General features: G+C 36.7%; 1 protein-coding gene across 3 annotated transcripts; it reads right to left on the bottom strand.

Annotated features, from left to right (window-relative positions):
• Nucleotides 1-580: 580 nt before the first annotated feature.
• Nucleotides 581-21845, bottom strand: LOC140767463 (calcium-transporting ATPase 5, plasma membrane-type-like). 3 transcript variants are annotated; one of them, XM_073107385.1, is made up of 36 exons: nucleotides 21734-21845; nucleotides 20595-20732; nucleotides 20241-20453; nucleotides 18692-18808; nucleotides 18556-18613; nucleotides 18294-18385; nucleotides 18082-18213; nucleotides 17380-17469; nucleotides 16632-16701; nucleotides 13960-14030; nucleotides 13799-13882; nucleotides 13638-13715; nucleotides 13493-13564; nucleotides 12954-13037; nucleotides 12798-12880; nucleotides 12604-12712; nucleotides 12468-12523; nucleotides 12334-12376; nucleotides 12179-12262; nucleotides 11831-11968; nucleotides 10843-10908; nucleotides 10655-10753; nucleotides 9194-9304; nucleotides 8960-9127; nucleotides 8147-8206; nucleotides 7653-7814; nucleotides 5253-5369; nucleotides 4996-5094; nucleotides 4780-4917; nucleotides 4347-4447; nucleotides 2588-2633; nucleotides 2354-2488; nucleotides 1968-2075; nucleotides 1785-1876; nucleotides 1380-1498; nucleotides 581-1071 (listed from the first exon to the last, which is right to left on the bottom strand). In XM_073107385.1, the coding sequence occupies exons 3-36, from the start codon at nucleotides 20400-20402 to the stop codon at nucleotides 962-964; spliced, it is 3354 nt and encodes a 1117-aa protein (XP_072963486.1). In that variant the 5' UTR covers nucleotides 20403-20453; nucleotides 20595-20732; nucleotides 21734-21845; the 3' UTR covers nucleotides 581-961. The 3 variants fall into 3 exon arrangements, with proteins under 3 accessions (XP_072963486.1, XP_072963487.1, XP_072963488.1); XM_073107386.1 differs by having other exon boundaries at nucleotides 1389-1498; XM_073107387.1 differs by having other exon boundaries at nucleotides 1401-1498.
• Between the last annotated feature and the right edge of the window lie 675 nt (nucleotides 21846-22520).

Below are 22520 nucleotides of genomic sequence, written 5' to 3'. Positions count from 1 at the left end.
AATTTAATACATAATGAGAGCAAGAATTAATGGGATCAAGAACGGAATGATGGACGAATCCCCTCAAACCTCAAGATTGTTATTGGAGAGATCAAAGAATGGTGGTAAGAGCAGGATTTGATGGGAGAGAGGATCGGATAAGGAGTCCAGAGACATCCCACTGAAATCCAAGTAGTGATCATCGTCTGCTGCAGGCTTACTCTTACTCTTCCGCACCCCCATTTCCCCTCTCCTCTGTATCAAACCATGAGAAGAAATGTTCCCAGAAAGCATGTCGTTGATGCCCAAGTAATTCATTCAAGACTCTATCACCTCTTCAAGAGCCTGTGGGAAGAGGAAGAGCTCAAGAACAGGCTGCAGTGAAGGAGAGACGAACAGACGGGTATTATTCTATTCTATAAAGAACAGAATAACTCACCGCTGCTTATCCCTAAGTAGCATTCAAAGAGGTTCCATAACTTTAAATCTTGAGAGAAAGAAAGAAAGAAAGAATTAATTGCGGCTTTTGCTGCTGTCAAAGATAAAGAGCGTTGCAGTTTGAAATTTGTGAATACTTGAAACAGCAGGGACCAACTTCTGCTTGAGTACAATTGTCACAAGAAAGGGCATTCATAAAAAGTGGAATGGTGACACCAATATATACTATCGTGTCCATATACAAGAGATATGACATAAATATTTCAAGTAATTAACTCTTCTTTATACTGGCAGAGAAGACCAACACTGAGGGATAAAAGTCTGCTACACAGACCTGAAAGTGGCAACATGATAGTGCGAAGGTTATATTAGAGCCAAACGTTTTGACGCCCAGCTTTGTCTGAATAAAAAAAGATCCTCTTTACTTGATGACACTAGTATCTCCGTCGGGAAGTATTAATGTTTTCATCGTATAGAAACATCTAATTACAATCCACACTCAATCTTACAGTATAAAAGAAGTCCCCTTCGGATGGATGTCATATCAGACCATATGACTGGGATCCGGATGATTGGAATGTCCTCCTCCATTCCCATTATGATCTGCGCGCGAGGTAGCTGAATTGGAATCTCCTTGTCCATTCCCATTATGATCTGCGAGCGAGATAGCTAAAGTGTAAGTCGTACATACCGCCGATGGAACGAATGCTACTTTCAGGTGCGTAGAGGCACTTGTATGCACTTGGGCTACTATAGCTTTTCGCTAGAGCACATGGCAATCTTCCCATCTAAGATCTCACATCAAGGCATCAATTTCCTTGACAATTACACTCTAAATGAGAGTAAAGAGATGACTCCAAAGAGCATGCAGATATGATTGCAACATGAATATGCCCACGCGCCACCCCCAGAAGATAGCATTAAAAACTTGATCTGAAGTAAAAAAGAAAGAATTATGGGACCTGGGGGACCTTGGGTTGAACCTGATGGTTTCTTTCCGCAGCAAAAACTTCTCTGAATTAATTCCTGTAATGGAGTATCTGGAACTGGGAGGAGCTTTCCAACAATGGCCAGCGGCCAGCTGCACAAGGATTTACTGTTTGATCAAAACACCAAAGAAAAAAGAAATACCACGGAGCCTAATAAAGCATAATAGGATGCTCATTGGAGAGTCATTCTATACTCGTCCCTTGATCTCATTCTACATCCCATCCCTTATTAATTTTCTTGTAGATAGTCTGAAGAACTGACTAATTATCACTGGGGAAAGTAACTGTAACTGTCCGAAAGACCAGTCTAACATTCCTAGATGGGTAAATATAAACCAACTGGTAATTGTTGGAGTAACTGAAGAAACTGATGTTTACCTTACAAAACCAATAGCCATTGAAACTAACCACAGCTTCCAATTAAGTCTCACAGTAGATGCAAACTTCCCAAGAAACTCAATTATTAAAACCTACAAAGAGTAAGGAAAAGCATAAAAAACAAGTCAAATAATTTCTTTTCAGTGTAAATATGTAATGTATTAATGATCTAAAATTTCATACCTGAAGTACAACAGTTATCGCTATTATGACCATGAAGAGGTGGTTTCTTGTGATACCACTGAATATATTCAGTTCATCTGGTTTCCGGGAGTTGAACTCGTTAAATACCTAAGAGAAAAAAGGAGCATAATCAAGCTTTGCGACAGAACTTGAAATTAGCCACACGATCAGAAATCTAGAGTCAAATGTCCTTTCTTTTAGATTTCAAAAAGAAAGATTTTCAGGGTACTTGTTCATCTAGTAGTTTAGAGTTCGACTATAGTAAGGTTCAGTAACTGCAAATCCGGATCCTAGAAAACCTTCTAGAAACTATTAGCAATAATTTGATATTAAATTTAATTTCTTCTGAAACCTTTCTATCCTGGGGAAATATTAGAGAAACTTACTTGACATAGGACAAATGTATTAAATATGAAGGTATTTTTCTCTTTATCTGCATGCTCAAGACTATCATTATTCAAACGCAGAATGCTCCTGCCTTTGAAGTTCATTGTGAGAAGGACTGCAACTTGAAATAGGGCCTGCAGGTGCACCAAACAACCATAATAACTGCCAATAGCTCTAGTAGAAAACGAGGCCTGAAAGTGTCAACAGTAGGTATTAATCAAACCATTACATACCTGTATTATTAAGTTCCTCCACATGATATTAGTAACCAGAGGCTCTCTGCAAAAATAGAAAATTTACTAACAAACATACGGTAAAAAATTTGAACAGATAACAGAACACTGACTCATATACATATGTACAAAATTTAACAGAGGACAGATGTGTCAAATACCAAAAGAAAATGAGTATATTCATAAACTACCTAAGACTGCATTCCTACAAGCAGCTTCAATAGAACTGATGATAACAAGATAGACAAATATTATAATACCATTTAGATCTTTCTGCATATAAGTTCACTAAATTCCTCCAAGCTTGGAATGTTCAACCTTGGTCTCCAGTCACACTAATAACTTCATAAAATTATCTAGGGAAGAAACAGGCATCTGGCCTAACTCAACCAGTGGAAAACTAAAACCTATACTAACCACTGAAGAACTATGTTTGCTGTGCCAAATTACCATGCTAAAGGAGACACAGCACCTGGCATGGTGTTTGCCAATGGCATAGGCTCATGCCAAGGCATGCAGGTCGGCACAGCAACTTTATCGACTGATGACAAGTCAAATGATGTTTTGGAGCCTCCAATAAGCCAATAACCACTTAAGGGTTAGTGATTATGCTCTAAAGCGTCCAATGAGCCAATAAGTCAATAACCCATTAAGGAAATAAGGGTTAGTGGTGATGCTCTAATAAACCAGTAACCTATTAAAGGTTAGTTTTTTATCTTGTTCTTTGTCACAGACTTTAAATTGAAAGCACAGACAACTATATTTAACAGAAATACAACCATAAAAGTACAAGGTTCAACGGTAACTCAAACAGATCATAGTTTAGAATTCCACAAATAGATGCAACACAACATATGATTGGCAAAAGTTCTATTTCATCCCACAATAAAAAAAATTCAATTATGTAAGCCAGATCTGAAGATAATACTAGGAGAAAAGAGAGCCAGTGCAGAATTAATGATGGGCACTAGTCTGGGCAGGCAGCAAGGGCCAGTCTTTATTTCAGAAACCTAAGCATAAATTGCACATTTACAACTAATAATTTGGTCCAAACTCATCAAGTACAAGGAAATAAATTCAGATAAGATAGCAGTTTAAACTCACGTAGGCGACAAGACAGGTCTGATCTCCACACCTTATTGGAACAGTATGTGTTGGATGAGTTGAGAGAATGAGGTATACTTGACAAGCCTTTATCACTAGTTTCCAAGGTTATCTTCATTTATTATAACAGCATCTAAAATCAAACACCAACCTCCTACAAAATCCTAGGGTAATCACTTACATTTCTGTAAAGAGTAAGCAGATTCATATTAGGAATCTTGAAAAAAACTGCTTGTTCTCTATATGATATACGGACAGAGTAGCTCCTCATTGATGTTAAATTTAAAAGCACAAAAGTATTGAGCTGATACAAGGAATGAATAGCTCCTCACTGATGTTAAAATTGAAGCAACAAATTGAGCTGATAAAAGGAAAATTTTAATGTAACGAAAACCTTGTGTAAGTGACATAACATATGACAATCTCTGAATGTGAACACTATAATTTGGCATTTTGGCAAGGTGACCCCCTTGCCTATAGGATTAATGTCGTGAAAATATTTAGATGCAGTAGAGGATCATTCAACTATTAGTTAAACAACTATGGTCTTTCCAAAGCAAAGAAGTTTATTAAAGGAATATATAAAGCATATTTCCTGACAAAAGGCACCATTGGAAGAACATCAGATAGATACGAGGGAAAGAAAAGGTCTAACCTACGACCAACAGGTGGTCGCTTCATAAGGTGATCTGTTGGTGGCTCAGTTGCCAGTGCAAGAGCCCCGAGTGTATCCATAATGAGATTAACCCAAAGCAGCTGTTACAACAAGGAAAAGATAAGCCCATAAAAAATGTTAGACCAGAAACAAAGCTATGCAGCTTGGCTATAACCATTTCTAATTTAATGAAACAAGTGGCAAAAAATCGACCCTTATTGTTTTCTGCACTTCTTATCTGCCAGACATACAACTTAACAAGATGCTTGTGTTAATCATTAGCATGTTGATCAGAAAGAAAAAATGGGCAGCAGTTGAATATTATCCAACTGAGGATATCATGAGAGTTCTAGTGACCTAAATAGTATTTTCCGTTTGGCATTTCTTCTACTATGATAAAGACAGTAGATATGGAGATTCTTTGATGTCAAACCTGAACAGCATTTAAAGGAACATTTCCAGAAGAAACAGCAGCAACCACATTTATTATAAGAGCTGCAACATTGACAGTGAGCTGGAACTGGATAAATTTCTGAATATTTGCATAGACAGAACGCCCCCAGCGGACAACCTAATACACACATGAGAAGTTCTAATAGTTCTAGTAGGTTAAACCTTGGATATTATAGAATATGGCCAACAATCAAACCTTCACAACTGATGCAAAATTGTCATCAAGAATAATAATGTCTGAACTTTCTTTAGCTACTTCTGTCCCCTGAATGCCCATTGCAAGACCAATATCTGCCTGAAAACCAAAAATCAGGTGACTTAGTAACCCTGCAACATCTGTTGCACCAAATGCTTGAGTGAAGGTCTGTAGAATGAGCAACCATGTGTATATGCATGAACAGTTGGACACACATGGCTCAGTATATTTGTGCACAATTTATATTATATGCAGACCTCATGTAGTGCAGGTGCGTCATTTGTGCCATCCCCGGTAACAGCTACCACATGCCCTGTGTTTCTCAATGCTTTTACAAGCAGTAGCTTGTCATTTGGCGAAGACCTTCCCATCACCTGTAACAATAGTTTCAGATTTATATATATATATGTTGGTCACTACCCTAATTCTTCGTGAGGAAATAAGAATATAAGCAAGAACGACATTTATTTCTCCTTGAAAATAAATAAAAAGAGGAGCATGAGCCATAGTTCTCCCTGAAGCTCAGTTGCATGAGTGGCGTAGATGAATGATATATTTGAAACTGGGAACGAATTGTGATAGTAAGTGTTACAACATAATGTGATACTTTCATATCATTTTTAGTATTAATAAATTCGATGTAATAAAAGACTTGGAAGCAATATCCACAGCTTCCATAAATTAAAGAAAAAAATAATGTAATAGTTTACGCTTATCGATGAAAATTTTAGAAAGAAGACATTAGATAGATACTAGGTGTAAGCTAGGCAAAACATTACATACCAGCAAAAGCCATTCGCATAAAACTTTCTAGCAAACTGGAGAAATTCCTAGTGAGCAAGGTAGGTAATATGCACAGAATTGACATGATGAAATGAAAGTGGCCCTGAGCCCCTGACACATCTAAAAGGATATAGCATCATGTAAATAACTAAATATGGTATTATTCTAATAACATAAGGGTTGCAAATGCCAAGCCTTGGGAGTTTGCTGATAGATGAATGCCAAGTATCATAATAAAGGTTGCCACAGCCACAGGTAATTCTGGATTTATGACAGTGAAACTACCAACACGTACTTTACCAATAATATGATGTTCAACAAAGTGAAAGCAAATTTGAGAAATGCTTCGTATAAATGCTTGGATCCTTTTAACAAACTGATGTATGACCTGAATGAGATTGATGTGACTGTAGCATGGATGGCCGTGTTGTGCCGGCGACATATCGGCACGTGGCACGAGAGGTGCCGCACGGCTACCCACATAGTAGCTTCGTTGCTTGCCATTAACCTTGTCGTTAGGCTTGCTGACACTGACCAAGCCGTCAACACTATCGCCGCCACCCGAGCTCGCACCCCATCGGGTGCCCTAACACAAGGGAGGAGGAAGAAAGGTCGAGAGAGAAGCGATGGAGAGTCGGCAAGCAACGAGTGGCGAGCGGTAAAGGTGAGTGATGCGAACAGGGTCAGATCAAATCACATTATATGGACATTAAGCTCGATGAATCGAGTCTAGTTATTTCATTTATTTTATTTATGTAGTTTAGTTAGAGTCTAGGTAGATAAAAGTTTATTTGATCACCTAAGTTAAGTTTAGTTAACTCCTGTGTAATTTTAGAAAAATATTCTACAAATATTCATCAGTCGACCGAATATTACGAAACCACTTGGAGAAGATCGAAGATATTCTAATCTACAACTTTCATAGTCAAGGCTTCTTCGAATTAGAACTCTATCTATGACAGAACGAAGAAACATTTCGAGAAGCATAAGAAATGGTGATTTAGCTGAGTTATAATTATCTCTAAGTCATATTTATCTTTAATGTAAGCCCTTAAAGCAAATCGTAGTCTGAGTCAATTTAGAACTAGCCTCTATAAATATATGGAGTGCAACCCTAATTGTTTATGCGTTGAATGAATGAGTTTAACTAAATATTTCTTATCGTCTTTATCTTTTACCATAGCAACGTCTTTATCTTTTACCTTCGTCGTCAGATTATCTTTATCTTTCTAAGAGTAGATCATAGTTATAGAAGCATCCCGATCTTCCAGACATCCTACTTTATGGCCATCCATCACCGCCCTTGGCTGTCCACCACCCTCTGACGACAGCCACAATGTCGATCAATTACTATTGTGCCCTACTTCGACCTTGCTTAACTATTTTAACTATAATTTTTCATCCAAATCTCTGATTGACTTCATTCTAAAGCCATTAGATCCGAAACTTCCGAGATTATTACCCCTCAAAATCTCAGGATCATCCTACATATCCTACATACGGATTGTTCCAGATCTGGTTCATAACAATAAGCAATCTCTTACCTTTTTCTCTCCCTCTTACGGCACGGCCAGCAAGTGCCGCGACACGCGCCTTGTCGTGCCGTGCCGGCTGGTGGTCGACACAGCCATCATTGAACTGTAGTACATCAATTAGGCACAAATTTCAAGCATGACATCATCAAGAACTCAATATACATAAATGAAAAAGGCATTAAACTTTTCTAAAGAAAGAGACAGATGGATATTTATGCTTGCAAATATTAGCAGATATTTTATGGTAGAAGGAAAGAAAATGTAACCGACAATTTTTTAATAGATATAGTTAATGCTGATAGTATGATAAAAGACACAAGAGATCAAAAGTATTCTTACAGAAATTTTCTGAGCAGCCTTTTCCCTTTCTGCATCAGAATAAGCTCGAAATACTCTTCCTTCTATCACAGTTGGTTCTGATACATTGCGATCGGTAAGTATCCCACACTCAAAAGCTATGGCCTTGGCTGTGTGAAGATTATCCCCAGTGACCATACGTACCTACTTGCTCAAAAACAACAAAATGAAGTTTAAAAAAAGGTCATAGTATGTTCAGGAGCACATTGATCTAGGATGACAAGGTTTCTTAATAATGATTATTGTCTTAAACAGATTACCTTCACTACGAACTTCCATAACAAATCAAATGAAAAATCCATGCTTCTTTATGGTTTTCAAAGGCAGAACGACTATCATCCATGATATGGCACTTTCACGTACAAAATTAAGATTACATTTAATTTAAGTGGGGTGTGGTAGAACATCTTACCATCCCATTGACATACTAATAGCACTTAAAAAGATTATACAATTCAATAAGCTACCAGAAGTACCTTGACGCCTGCTTCTTGGCATAGCCGAACGGCATCTCGAACCCCAGGTCGGCAAGGATCCTATAAGTCAACATATGTGTGAGCAAAGAAATGATAATTGGTTGCCAACATTCTCTTTTATGTGACAATCACGGTCAGAAGAAGAATTGAACGTAACTGTTACATCATGACTATTGTCCAATTTCTATATAAAATAAAAACAAAGAAATGGGATGGTATTAGAGACCAACTGCTTCACCATGATTAATTCACAATTATTGCATTAAACAGGTGACAATGAGAGATAATGATTTTTATGGATGATGAGGATCTACTAGAGAACACCATTAGCAAATATGGTCGATGTCAACCTAAGAGTAGGATGTGCTTGATTAATCAGATTATGTTATATGAATATGAATTATATGTTCAGGATAAGCAGCAAAAGTACATGTCAAACTAAATAATCTAAGAATTGGGAACTAGTTGAGGTTATTCACTTATTCCTTTGATAACTTACCAATTCAAGCCACAAGAGCTAATGATACACTAACGAGATATGAATTTTACATGATTAAATATTTCTGGCCTTGATTATCAACTTATCCAGCTTTCTTCCACTTCTTGCAGTAGTGTAGTAGACTCCAGAAAGTTTATTCATAACATTATTAATTCCCTCATATCACAGAGTTGCACCCCTAATTTATTTTATTTCCTTAATGGAAACTAAATGAAGTGCATAATATTTATATCAAGTATTGTCTTACGGAAGTTGGAGAAAAGTAACTTCATAACCATCTAAGCCACCTAGAATATGCATTCTCCAATACACACCTTTATCCCCACAATAGCTAGCAGGATCAAGTTATCTTCAGGCAGCGACCAGTTAATTCTTTCTTCCTCATTCGGAACATTTTCCAATTCCAAAGGTCTATAAGCAAAAGCGACACAGCGAAGGCTGTCCTCAGCCATATCTTCAATATACTTCCTGAATGCATTAAGCTGCAATGGCATAATGGATCAGAAAAGTCTAGAAACAAGTAAACTACTAAGATCTCAAGAACCTGCCTGGTCAGAAGTCATTTCGTGCTTCGAGCCATCTGTGTCAAACCAACTCGTACATGATGCTACAATTAGTTCAGCAGCTCCCTTCCAATGCACATGAACTTCAGAACCTCCCTACAAATTATAAGCATAAAAGGACCAAATTACCAATAAGAAGAACAAAGAAAATAACAGTCATTGCATCAATATCAGTATGAAGATACACGACGCAAGCACATGAACAATCAAGATACTAGGCTGGCACATGGCTGAAGTGCCAACGGCACCCCCAAAAAGGCCTTGCATAGGGATTTCATGGTCGCATGGGGAAGCCAAAGAAGGGAAAAGGGTCATTGCTAGGGGTTTTTGTGTTCCATTGATCGGATGGAGAAGATGAGTGTGGAATATTAAATCACTTAAAACTTAGATTTGGGTCGTAGAGGATCCTTTAAGATAAGTTAGAATCCAGTATCACTTAAAGGATCCAAAGCACTTAAAATAGGATCCTTTATGATCAGTCAAAATTCTTTATTACTTATAATAGGATCTGCATCAGATATTACTTATAATAGGGTCCGCATAATGTAACCAATCAATTTCCTCCTTTCTCACCGGTCCACTCTTTTTTTGTAACCGAAGACTAAAGTCGGCAATCATATATGATTTTAGATCAAGTCACCCCCTCCCTCCCTCCCCCCATGGCGACGACACACAGAACGGCAGTCCTTTGTGTGTGCTACTTATCGTGAATAAATACTGAATGAGATTTGTGGTGTCTTAAACAAGAATAAACTATCTAGGAGCTGACTATACATCAAGAACCTATTTTATGACTTCTAAGGAAAATGGTTTCAACATAGCAACATCAGTAAGATTGCTAGAGAACAGGACTGCATAGCAAAGTGGATGCACTGTATTTTGATCAACTTTCTCCAACTCAGACGACAGTGACTATACATAATATGCTATTCATTATTGTTAACAATTTAACATAATGGATAGTTTCTGGATGACTTCTGCATAAGTGGTTCTGAATAAGCTTAGACTAGCCAAAACTGCCTTGGAGAAAAGGAAAGGCAAGTTTGTATTCCAGATGGAGGGTTTTTTTGCAACTTAATTGCAGTCTTCTTTTTAATTGGCAAGTTTGGGCTTTTGATAAGTGATGCATACATTTTCCACACTGGATACACCTTTCTATATTAGAGTACACATAATTTACATATGAGATGCACACAATCCAATTGAAAAATGGAATGCAATTAAGTTGCAAGAAGCCCGGACAGAGGATCAAAACTGTACAATGAATTATTTCTTCTTATGTGGCTGCAGTGCTTAAACCTAACACAGTGACTTGATAAAAAAAATAGAGCATATATCAAAAGCTAAAGAAACATCTCAAGCTGCATATATATATCAAAAGGGTCATAAAAAAAAATAAAGGACTGCATACTATCTTCTTATCAATAAATTAAGAATTGTGCTTACCACATGAACTGCAACACCGCCACGTTTTTTCTCTGAGTTGAAAGGGAAGACATGAATAATTGATGATCTTGATCGGATTTCATTAAACTTCATTTGCAGCTGTAAATGATTGGCAGACATGATGAGCAACACAAACAAGTACAAGGGAAAAAGGAAACGGGAAAAAGGAAAAGGGAAAAAGAAAGTACCTTCAACCCCCAAGAAAGGATGGTCTTTTCAGTGGGTGAGCCAGTAACCTCAGCAATTCCACCATCCTGCCAAGGTAAGATGTTTCAAGTTATCATGCTTCACAGAATATGGAACAAAAATACAACGAGTAAAAAAATCTACAATTAAGATAAGTGAAATATTATGTATTCATCTATCCAATCGAAACCAAGGAACATAAGCTCTAGATGCAAGACAAATAAAGAAATTCCAAAACCTCCAGCAGAGTAATGGAAGAGAAAACTCTCAAGAAGAATAAAGGAGCAACCTTGACCACATCCAACAGCAAGCAGAATGACCGTACTCTAGAGAACACATGGCAGAATCAAAATTTGAAAATGGATATTTTATAGGTAAAAACAGAATACTCATCTAAGAGAGTATAAAATAGGTGTCATGCTGCGACATTGCCACCAACCAAATTGCCAGACTTAGAATCACATTGATATGTTTAATATGGGGAGATCAAGATAAGAATATACTGGAAAACATAAAAATTAAAAAAAGGTAAATTATGTTCAATTTGTAGTATTATAAGATGGGCAAAATAAATACACTCCCTTGATGCTTGAATAGTCCATCACAATCAGATATCTGGAAAAGAATGTAACATACAAAAGTTCCCAAATTTTGTAAGATAATATGACTAAGCTTCAAATTTCCATGGCTACAATTGATATTTGGTATTTTAGAAATTATTACTTTTCATGATTCTTGTCTTCTTGGCTAACAAATATTCAAGTTCGAGAAAGACCAGATAATGTTTTATTTAGCCCATTTACAGCAAGAGTAGATTTTCTATTTTATAGCTTTTTAAGCAAATTCTTCTACAACAAAGAAAACCTGATAAAGGTAGGAGCAGGTAATAAATAGGGCATTGCAAAACTGAAATGTGAAAACTAATAAAGTACTCATATCACAGACATGGCAAGTTTAGGAACTAAGAAAAAGGAAAAAGTGAAAGCTGACCTCTGGCTCAAACACACTGCCAGATGTATTTTGAGCAATTCCTTCTAGTAGAAGAGAGGAAATGGTAGGAGACAACAACTTAACATTATCTGGTGGATCTATCTTTTCCCCACCAACATAGGCCGCCACAATGGTCATCTTAAACATCGATGTGGAACACAGAAATGTCAGAGTATAATTATTATACATATGAAGAAAGAAAGCTGAATAAGAGAGATTTTGCCTTCTGACACCATAAATTTTTTACATCAGATGCCAATCATCGATGCTCCCATTTATGAAGAAACTACAGATAAGTAATTCACAGACAAACACGAACAGTGAATTTGGAGTAAGATAAAAGCTTACCTGATTTAGCGTCAAAGTACCAGTTTTATCACTGCAAATAGTTGTAGCCGACCCCATAGTTTCACATGCTGAAAGCCTCCTCACCTGAAAGAGAAACAGTTAGTGACTGGAAATATCAAGTAATATCTAATTATGTGTTTTAGTAAGATACATGCCAGAGCCTTGTCTGCCATCATTTTACGCATCGAGTAAGCCAGGCTGACAGAATCAGAAATAAATGGTAAATATTCAAGGAAAAAAAGAGAGGAAGGTTCAAATATTTCAAACAAATAAAATTGTGTGCACTTACGTCAAAGTGACAGCCAATGGTAGCCCTTCAGGCACTGCTACAACCACGATAGTTACCTGGTTATTTTTTCTTAATGTAAGATATACACCGAGGAGATTAATCATCAGTTTATAGATACGAAATTACGAATACATACAGCAACAGTCAAGATTTTAATTGCTCCATTTACTGTAGCCTTTACACTTGTTTGTCCTTTTATGTACTGAATAGATCCATCAGGATTCTTGGTATATCCAGTAAAATATCTGATAAGAAAGAAAAAAATTTCATAAGCAGTCAAACCTGAAAACCAGTGTCGAATACACAAGCATATCATGACCTCATGGTTACCTAGCCAAAAGGACTACAAGAACGGCACCAGCAACAGCAAGCCCTACTATACCAATAAAAGTAGCAACACCATTCAAGCGTACCTTTGCCAAAACAAATCACCCATTGAGTAACAAGAGAATAATATTTAACACAAATAAAATCACTACAGCAAACCTGCAAAGGGGTCTCTTCACCAGTGTCTTCTGATATACTGGCCATCAGTAAGCCCCATTCAGTATTAATTCCAACAGCAGTTACCTGGACATGAATAAAAAGTTTACATCAAGGGGTAACAGAGCCCCAGTAAGTTCAACAGTTTGAATATCAACCAAACATTCTAATAAATATTTACATTACATACTTATAAGTATACAAGTACACATTGTACATCTACAAGAAATGAGAACTTAATTTAAATTTATATATCAAATCAATAGCATTTGAGCCAAATTTTACTTCTTATTTGTACTTTATCTCAATTTTATATCATATCAAACATAATTATTCCACCACTATTCTAGATTGCAAGTAAACATTTAAATACATTGGTTTAGAATAGCTATTCTAGATTTTCCCTTAATCTGAAATAAATGAGGCTTTAGAGAAGGGTGCTTAATATTTTACATTCTAACAATATGCAAACCAATGAGTAACTAGTCCACAAATTTAATATGGTAAAGAGTGTAAAAGACCAACAGATTGGAGAAACTCACCAACATATTGCCATAACCATCAGCAACCTTGCACCCAGACATCAAAAATGGTGCTTTCTGATCCTTGTGGACCTGAAATAAAGCATCATATGTGATTATCTGTGTAACTCACATGAGTTTCTGAAATAATAGTACAGGAACTCACAATTTTGCTCTCCCCCGTCATACTAGATTCATCAATGGCAAGAGAATGCCCGCCAATTAAGATACCATCAGTAGGGACCTAGAAGAAAGTTTATAGATGGCCTATTCAGTATGAAAACAAGCATAGACCAAACCACACAATTAACAATTCTATCCTCCTACCTGATCACCAATTTTGAGAGGAACAACATCGCCAACAACAAGATCAAATATTGAAACCTCGATTCTTCTGCCACCTCTGATAACCTGAACATCAAAAGCATTAGCATAGAGAACTCAAGAATGCCGATTAGGGACATGTATGCCATTAAGATAGAACAGACCTCCATATGAATATTTTGCTTTTCCTCATTCAGGTGTTGGAACTGAAGTGACTGCTTATAATCACTAACAGCTAGCAAAGAAACAAGAAACAGATATACAGAAGTGAGTACATAATCACTCCAACATGACAAACAGAAAGGAATCCCTTGTACAGTAAAACTCTTTTTTTTTTAAGAAAAGGATAGCTAAACTTTAATCAAGTATACATTTCCACCTCAATAAAGGAAAGCTTCATTTCATTATGTACATTTCAAATTCACCTCTTATAGAGTCTCTTCCAAAAAAATATTTATTAGATCTAACCAAACGGGTATTACTGAAAGGCGTAAATAATGCTACTGTCTATTATTTTCAAGTAAGTTGGAGTCAATTAACAAAGAGACCTTTTCACCATGTACCACAAGACTAACTGATGGAAAAAATTGCAGAGTAGAAAAACGAATCTACCAGCCACCCAAAACTGTGGAATCTATGGTGTGTTACGTGGTGAAAAAAAATAAGCAGACAAATAAGGCGAAATCATACAGGGATTGGGAATTTGGGTCTCACTCCCAGCATGCATGGACAATTTACAATAGCAAGAACCTTCCAACACCATGGGGTGATATAGAAAGGAGTACCATTCTTACAACACTTGCCACTCCTCCAAAAAGAATGTCTTACAGATTTCATTGGATAACATTGCGTCAGGTGATCGTTAGTTAAATTTAGTGCAAGTTTTTTGGTATAAAACTTACGATGGCTCAACCAGCCAGCTGGCCCAAAGCCAGCCGAAACCAGATTAGGGTTTTCTGAGCCAAAAACCAACTTGAACCCAAACAAGACCCACTTTGATCCCAACCCAGGTCTCATTTGGTCGAGATTCGGTTTACTCTTCTTGGTCCAGCTAGAGACCCATAGCCCAACCCGACACCTGTAACCCGTTGCAAGCCCAAAAACCAATCTGACTCCTCCCTCCCCCACTCTTCATTTTCCTCCTCCATCTCTGATCTCCCCGTCCTCCCTTCATCCCATCTCAGGACTCCTCTCATCTTCAGTTTCCCCGCATTTTCGCCGCCTCTTCTCTTTCAACCTTCACTCTCAATCACCGCTCTTTCTCTAATTTCCTTCTCCCCTTACGAGCTCATCTCACTCGTCCTCCCTTCCTCCTTCCCCCGTATCATGTCTTCTCCATCCTCTCTAGTTCTTCGTCTCCTCCTCACATCCATCCAACAATTGTTGTTGCAAACCATAAAACCTAAACACCTTAATCATCCTACCGGATTAAGTCGACCCAACTAAGAACCAGACCTAGCCTAGGCCCTCGCATCTAGCTCAACTGCTCGAGTTTCCCAATCCAAGGCCCGACTTGAAAGGCCTTCGGGTTTGGCGTGGATCAAGTATAGGCCTTAAGTCGGCTCAATTTTTTCAGCCCAAATTAGCCCAAGAGCACCCCTTGAAAAACTTACACTATGGTTAGTTTGTCAGACAATAGTGTTTAAGCCTTTAAGAGAAAAACAGAAAAAAACAAAGGACTCAAATTGTAAAAATATAGTGTGAATCGCAATTTCACTAAAAGATAAGGTATAAAAGGAAATTTCCCCTCAGTAAAAAATTGGATGTAGCTCCTTATGATAGTACCTTGTAAAAGACTTAATGTTATCTCGAGTTGCTTTACAATTTATCTTAATTCCACACATCAGCATCAACCTCAATATACACAAGGCATTATTTCACCACTATTGAATAACTAGGGAACCCAAAAGCTTCAGTTGTTAAGACAAGATACTCTTATTTTTGTTTCCACACATTTCTTTCAGTTTAGGATATTAATGCCCTTTCATCTATTACATTAATAATATTTTAACTTATAGTTGTCAGTATATATTGTCGTGTTGGTTGGCACAGATCATTACGTATTATGCCAATGAATTATCGACACAAATACGGAAAAGAGTATCGATATTCCTTCATAGTCACTCATCCATGTGTCACTAAAATTGAACATATCTTACCTTAAAGGATCCTCATTTGAGGTACCTTTCATCCTTTTTAATATCTCTTAACATTTTAGTGCCTAATCAATATAAACTTTGGGTTTCCCCAAATTCTTTGTCCCAACAAAAGAGGCACCTAGAAAAAATAGAGAAAATCATGACACTATAACCTAATTACATATGTTGCACTAATATATAGTGTTGCAGGACTTTAATTTAGCACCTAAAACATATTTTAACTTTTAAGGCCCTAGACATGTTCAGAGATTATCTTTTTGACTTGTAATGACTATTCAATGTGCCAATGACACGCCAGCTCGACTCGGCACCACACATACCAATGATACATGTCATGTTAAGAAAAGGTCGCACGCCTCGTGCCACTGGCACGGCATTATTTATTTTTCAAAAAAATAATCTGAAGGGCATCCATCCAAAAACCATTGGTTTTTGAGAGATAGACATGCAAGTATGAAAGTTAGGAAGGCATACACAGAAATAGGGAACTTTGGAGGTGTATGCATGTAAGAAACCATTCCTTAAAACAAAATTTCACATATTTGAGCTGTGTTGCCACCCAATGATAGACGGGCTAAGATAATAACAATTACTGATGATAGTTGTTAATCTTTGCAAAGGAATGAATCAAGTAATAGTGTTCACTTGTAATAGTCACACAATAAGAAATATCATACCTGTAACAACTATGACAAGACAAACAGCAAACGCAATGCTTCCCCCATCATACCATCCTTCTTTAATACCCTACATGAAATAGATAGAAAGAGTAATTGACAATAAATCTTTATGGATGATATTTACAAAGTAAGCACCTTCCACTCATAAGTAGCAATATATAGCATAGCTGATGGACTATCTAAAAGATGTGGGATGTCATCAATGCAAGTATGTACAACGAAGTACAAAGCACACCTCAAGCCTCAAAAGCTTGCTACAATCTTGAAACATATGACAAAAAATATGGCATCCGCATTACTTCTCAAGTTACTAGACTTCAGTTTGGCTAAGTATGCAATATCACATTCTAGTAAGGTAAACTTGTTGAGATATTAAAATGAGCTTCATATATGGTATATAAGTACATATATGGATGGCTATACTTCCTCATACGAATGTATATCATAAATGACAGGTATATGAAACACATTCTCAATTTTAAAAAGGTTCAATGAAGAAATGTCATAAAAGGCAATTATAGAAGTTGACAAACCAAGCTTTTAAATCCATATTTGATACATATTGGTCATGTTAAAAGCAAGATGTCATAATCATATTCACACCAGCTGAGCGCAAATAGTGCTAAAAATTCCTCATCAAAAAGGAAAGATAAGTTTACCTCTGTCTTTATGCCTAATATTTGCATAAAGGGCAATAGAGTTGCAAAAGACAATGTAATAAAGAAGACGGCAAAGATAAGTTTACCTCTGTCTTTATGCCTAATATTAGTGATACAACTGCCGCTACCATAAGGATGATGAGTGTTAGATCTTGACAAGCTTCCCATAGGAAAACCTGTTGAGTAAAGCGAAAAGGCATTAAATGGTAGAATATGCTTACTGAGAAACAATAGGCAAAACTTCTAGATGAAAAATAATCCATAGTCCAAAGAGAGATTAGAAAGTGGAATTCTAATGGCCCATCGCACATGGCAGATGCATGAGCTTAGATTGGCTTCTAAATATGAAATTAATATTACTAATACTGAGCATTATATTTTGTGAAATTGTAGTAAAAAACAGCTTGATAGACAAAATGAAATAACCAAAAAATATCTGCAATTACCTCCTGAAATAATTCAAGTTTCTAGAGAATAGAAGACAAGTAAGCAATAAAACAGTCCGAAAATAATATCATGTGCAAAAATGACACTCAAATGTTGCAATCAACAAAAAAAAAAATGACAAAGAACCTCAAATAGATTAGCTATCAAGTAAGTCAACAACCTATTATAATATAAAAGACTAGAGAAATAGCAAAATTAGGCTTAGAATGCCATGGGCCATGCGCTCAAAATGGAATAATATAGAAAAGAGGGTTTAAATCCTCCAAACTGCCACCTTTGCCATCACCAAGATGTTTAGAATAACATAATAGCCATATATACGGTAAAGAGGTCAAACATACCAAAAAGCTTCTTCCTTTCTTACGAGGATATGTGTTAGTCCCAAATACATTCCGTCTACACAGTAAATCTGCATCACCTCCACTTATTCCCATATCTATATTGGTTTTTAGCTTATCTGCTATGCCTTTAACCTACATAAGATAAAGTGTACAATTAACTAATAGGCAAGGTAAAATTGGATCAGAATGACATAATACTAAATGGTACTTGCCCCGCCATGTTCTTGTAGAGCAGAATAATCATGATCCCTGGTCATTGAAGTAAGCTGCTCCTCTCCAATTCCAAAACCACAAGGAAGAACTACTGCGCAAAACAAAATAAATAAACAGCAAAGACATCAGAAGAGGATAGTATAATAAAACAGATCAGATGCAAGAATCTATAAGGCCCCATTCACTTGTAGAATAAGTTCAACACAAGTAGTTTAAGTATGTTGATTTTTAATACCAGCATAAGAGAGTTTATTCTAGTACCTGGAGTTCCAACATCCAGGGGATGCCTTTCACCGGCCTCTTTGAAAAGAAATGCCGCCTAAGAAAAGCAAATTGTTACAGATAAATAGAAAATCTAAATAATCCAAAACATTTGAGCCCATGCTTGAATATGTACCCGTATGACTTGAGCATGTGCCCGTATTTTCCTCCTAATTTGCTCCTTCTCTTCTTCCTTTTTCAAGTCCAATGTATATCTAAATCGGCGAGAAGCATTTAGTACAAGCGCCGCTTGCTACCAAAGAAAGGAACAACCTCATAAGAATAACAAAATTACCTAGAAAAATAATTGTTTAACTTTAAATAGTTGAGGAGCTCAAAAGATGAGAACAATTGATCAAAGCATATGTATTCAAACTTAATAATCTCAAGTAAACGTGGCTGAGCAAAGACTGCACATCTGTAGTGTTGTTCTTGTAGTCCGTCTTGCTTTCACAGTACTTAGACAAAAGCAGCATGCCGGATCAGATTAATCATCCTCATTTTAACTCCTAAGGTTGAGTATTTATCTTGTGCTTTTAAATAAGATTTACAAAATATGTGTTCTTTTAAGTTATGATAATATGGACAATTAGTATTTCACAAATACTACCACAATTGTAACTTTTACAATTTCAAAACTCACCTTCCCTAAAAAGTTGAGATGTCTAATCCAATGTATCTATTGCTCACAAAAGCCAGAGTCTGAAGAATGTTCTTGTCAAAAGCTCAAAACCGAACTGAAATGCTTGTAACATTTGAACAGCATAGAGCAGTCCATATAAAAATATTGGGAACTATTTATATCGAGCAGTTAACTCAATGCCAAGCCTTGCTTACCATGGTTAGCTCAGATTATATAGCTACATATCATAGCTACCTCAATGAAGTGCTAGCCCAGCTGATTAATAGTAACAGTTTTTTGTTTTTATATTGGCTGTTTGCATCCTTCTGGCAGGAAATAGCATTGGAAAATTTTGGAACTGAACCCAGCTCTAATGCTTCAATTAGAGGGAAATGAGGTCGAGCAGGCATTTGTCAGGTCAGCTTCTACATGTTTGGTGCCAAGTGGAGCCTACCACAGCTCATCTTAGCTTGGCTCATTTATACACCTACTTATTTCCTTCCAGAGATCACAATATATCAGAGCAACTGATAACTGTCGCCAACCTCTCTACAGGTGAGGTGAGTGGCTTCCCCGCTTCATTTATCAGTTTGTCCGCCCAGTCAATCCATGCTTTTACAACATTCTCTAGAATCAAGAATCTATCTATACCTGACCAAAGCAAGCCACCTACCATCAGCAAAGTTCGCAAATGGAGGAGTTTCATTATGCATGGTCACTATTTAGAGCCCAACTTCTCTCCCATCAGTGGCTATCTTTACATTTGTGTTTTCTCAACAAAAGCTCTCTAATAAGGGAATTTTTCCCCCCGTGCCTTAAATCCCCCCCCCCCAACAACATCCTTGAATCTAACTAAATGAAGTACCCCTTGTCTGCATTTCAATACAAATCCTTACAGCCTACAGTTGAATAAAAAGTTCCAGTGCCAATCATTCTTTCAATGCTTTCTGTTTCTCTGTTTAAGCTCATGAAGCATATACGTTTTTCCCCAAATCCAACTCATATATCAAACACATTACCAACAAAACAACCAAAAGAAAAAGGAAACAAATCGAGAACTCACCCTCCACCGCCTCAGCCGCTCCAACGGCGCTCCCTTGGGCGGTATAACGAACGGACCGCCTGAAATCTGGATCTCCCTCACGCCGCCGGCGTTGCACTCGTCATCGTCCACCTCGCCCTGCCACCCCGAGTCCGCCGCCGCCGACGACGACCTCTGCTCCATCCGGTCACAGGAGAGATGACACGCCGCTGCCGATCCAATCCGCACCGCCCGCTGCGCATCACACGGCTTTTGGTCCACTCCGTTCCAAGAATAAACCAAACCGACAACAACAAAAACAAAAACAAAAAAACAAAAAAAAAAAAGAAAAACCAACGAACCGAGGGTTGCTTTCGGCAAAAATAAAAATAATACCGGAGAAATTTCTCGCTTGCTTCGTCTTCTTCCTCCTCTTCCTCTTCCTCTCACCGCTTTCGCTTTCGCCTCTCTCGCTCTCTTCTTAGAATAGAAGAGAACGAAACTTCCGAGCAGCTTCGCACCCTCTTAATATTCCTACGAAAAGAGAAATTCCATAAAACAGCAAAGCTTGGAGGAGAGAAAGTCCCGATCGATGAATCTCGGCCGTTGGTTCCGTAACAGGTGTCCTACTGGAAAGCAGTAGGGTTCCAAAGCCATGGTGACTCACATGAACAACATTATATCTGTTTCCAATGTTTATTTATACCTTCAACCAAACATATTATTAATAATAATAATACGGTATTTTCACTTAAACCCCTATATTATTACATTTCCCCACACAACCCTCCGACGTTCTTTTTACAAAATAAACCCCTAAACTAGCGAAGCATAATAACGACGTGCTCTCGTATAATACTTGGCATGTTTACACGTCGCCGAAAAATAATAAACAAGTGGTTTATATGTATAAGTATACTCCTCATAGGGGAAATTTACGAAAAACTCCCTGAATATAATCTGTGTCTCTCTTTACTCTCCTTAGATCGCATTTGAACATAAAATAATATTATTTATATTTCAAATATACCTTTATCTATAAATTTGTCTTTTAATGAATATTTATAAATTAATTTTTGTAATAAAGTGAAGCAACCTGACAAGAATCCTACTACTTGTAGAGTTGACCGGTGGTTGCTAATGGACATAGCCAAAATCTACTACTCTTTAATAAGAGACTAGAAAAATACTAGTGGGTAGAATAAGAATTATATGTACAGGCACACATAAGCTAAGCTAGCTATATATATAATAATAATAATATATGTGGAAGACCACATAATTAATTAATTAATTAATTAATTAGAATGTGGAAGGATGTCTGTTATTACTATCACTAATTATTCTATCTAGATTAGCAAGGGTCGGAAATTAAATTAGACAATAATTTAGGGGATTTATAGTTAGAAGCCGTATACGAAGGCATAATATATAGTACGTACGATGTAATAATAGTAATTACGACAAGTAGAACAAATAGTATGCGAGAATGCCTCACCGGACGGTGACCGGAAAAGGATGGACGCCGTACGTACCTTGGCCGTGGAGCACACCTGAAACCCTTCTCCGGCGGCGGTTAGCGGATCTCAGCTTCAAACACTCCTCTCATGGCTTTATAGCGCTCTCTCTCTCTCTCTCTCTCTCTTTCTATATATATATATATATATATATATATATAATTAGGTTTATTTTTTAAAAAAGAATAATAAAATAAAAAAAGGTATAAAGTGGTTAATTTGCTTGGCATGAGATGTTACCATGAAGGAGAGGAATAGTATAATTTTGGGTCCCCCGAGAAAGTGCAAGGAATATTGTTGATGTCCAGGATCAGACGATCAAGGATGGAATCGACTCTAAATCGAATTTCTTATTTATCAAATTACTATAGTTTTTGTTACTAATTTAACTAAACCATCGCATTAGTAACGTTTTTTACCTATTAAAAAATATAATTATTAAATGTCATTTGTGAGAAAATTCCAACTTAATTTTTTAATTTGAATTTTTGTATATTAAACTTTCGGAAATTTCGTGAGGCCTTCTCTTTTCTCTGTCGAATGCGGTCGTAATCTTCTTCGAATTTTTAAAATATTTGTTTGAATTCATAATTAATTTTAAAATTTTAAATAATTAGGAAATTTTGTAGGATAATAATAAGCTATTAATTATTTGGCATGCAACCAAGTCTATAGATATAAAATACATTAATGTCAGTTTTTTTTAATATATAAATGAGTTAAGTTAACTATAGATATAAAATAGAAGGCAAAAAATATTAATAAATATTTAACTCTGGGGGAAAATAGTTATTGGTGTCATTTA

This window comes from Typha angustifolia, chromosome 9, assembly GCF_048772165.1.
Source record: "Typha angustifolia cultivar Huaian chromosome 9, ASM4877216v1, whole genome shotgun sequence".
Classification (NCBI taxonomy): Eukaryota; Viridiplantae; Streptophyta; class Magnoliopsida; order Poales; family Typhaceae; genus Typha; species Typha angustifolia.
This window is presented reverse-complemented; position numbering and strand designations above follow the sequence as displayed.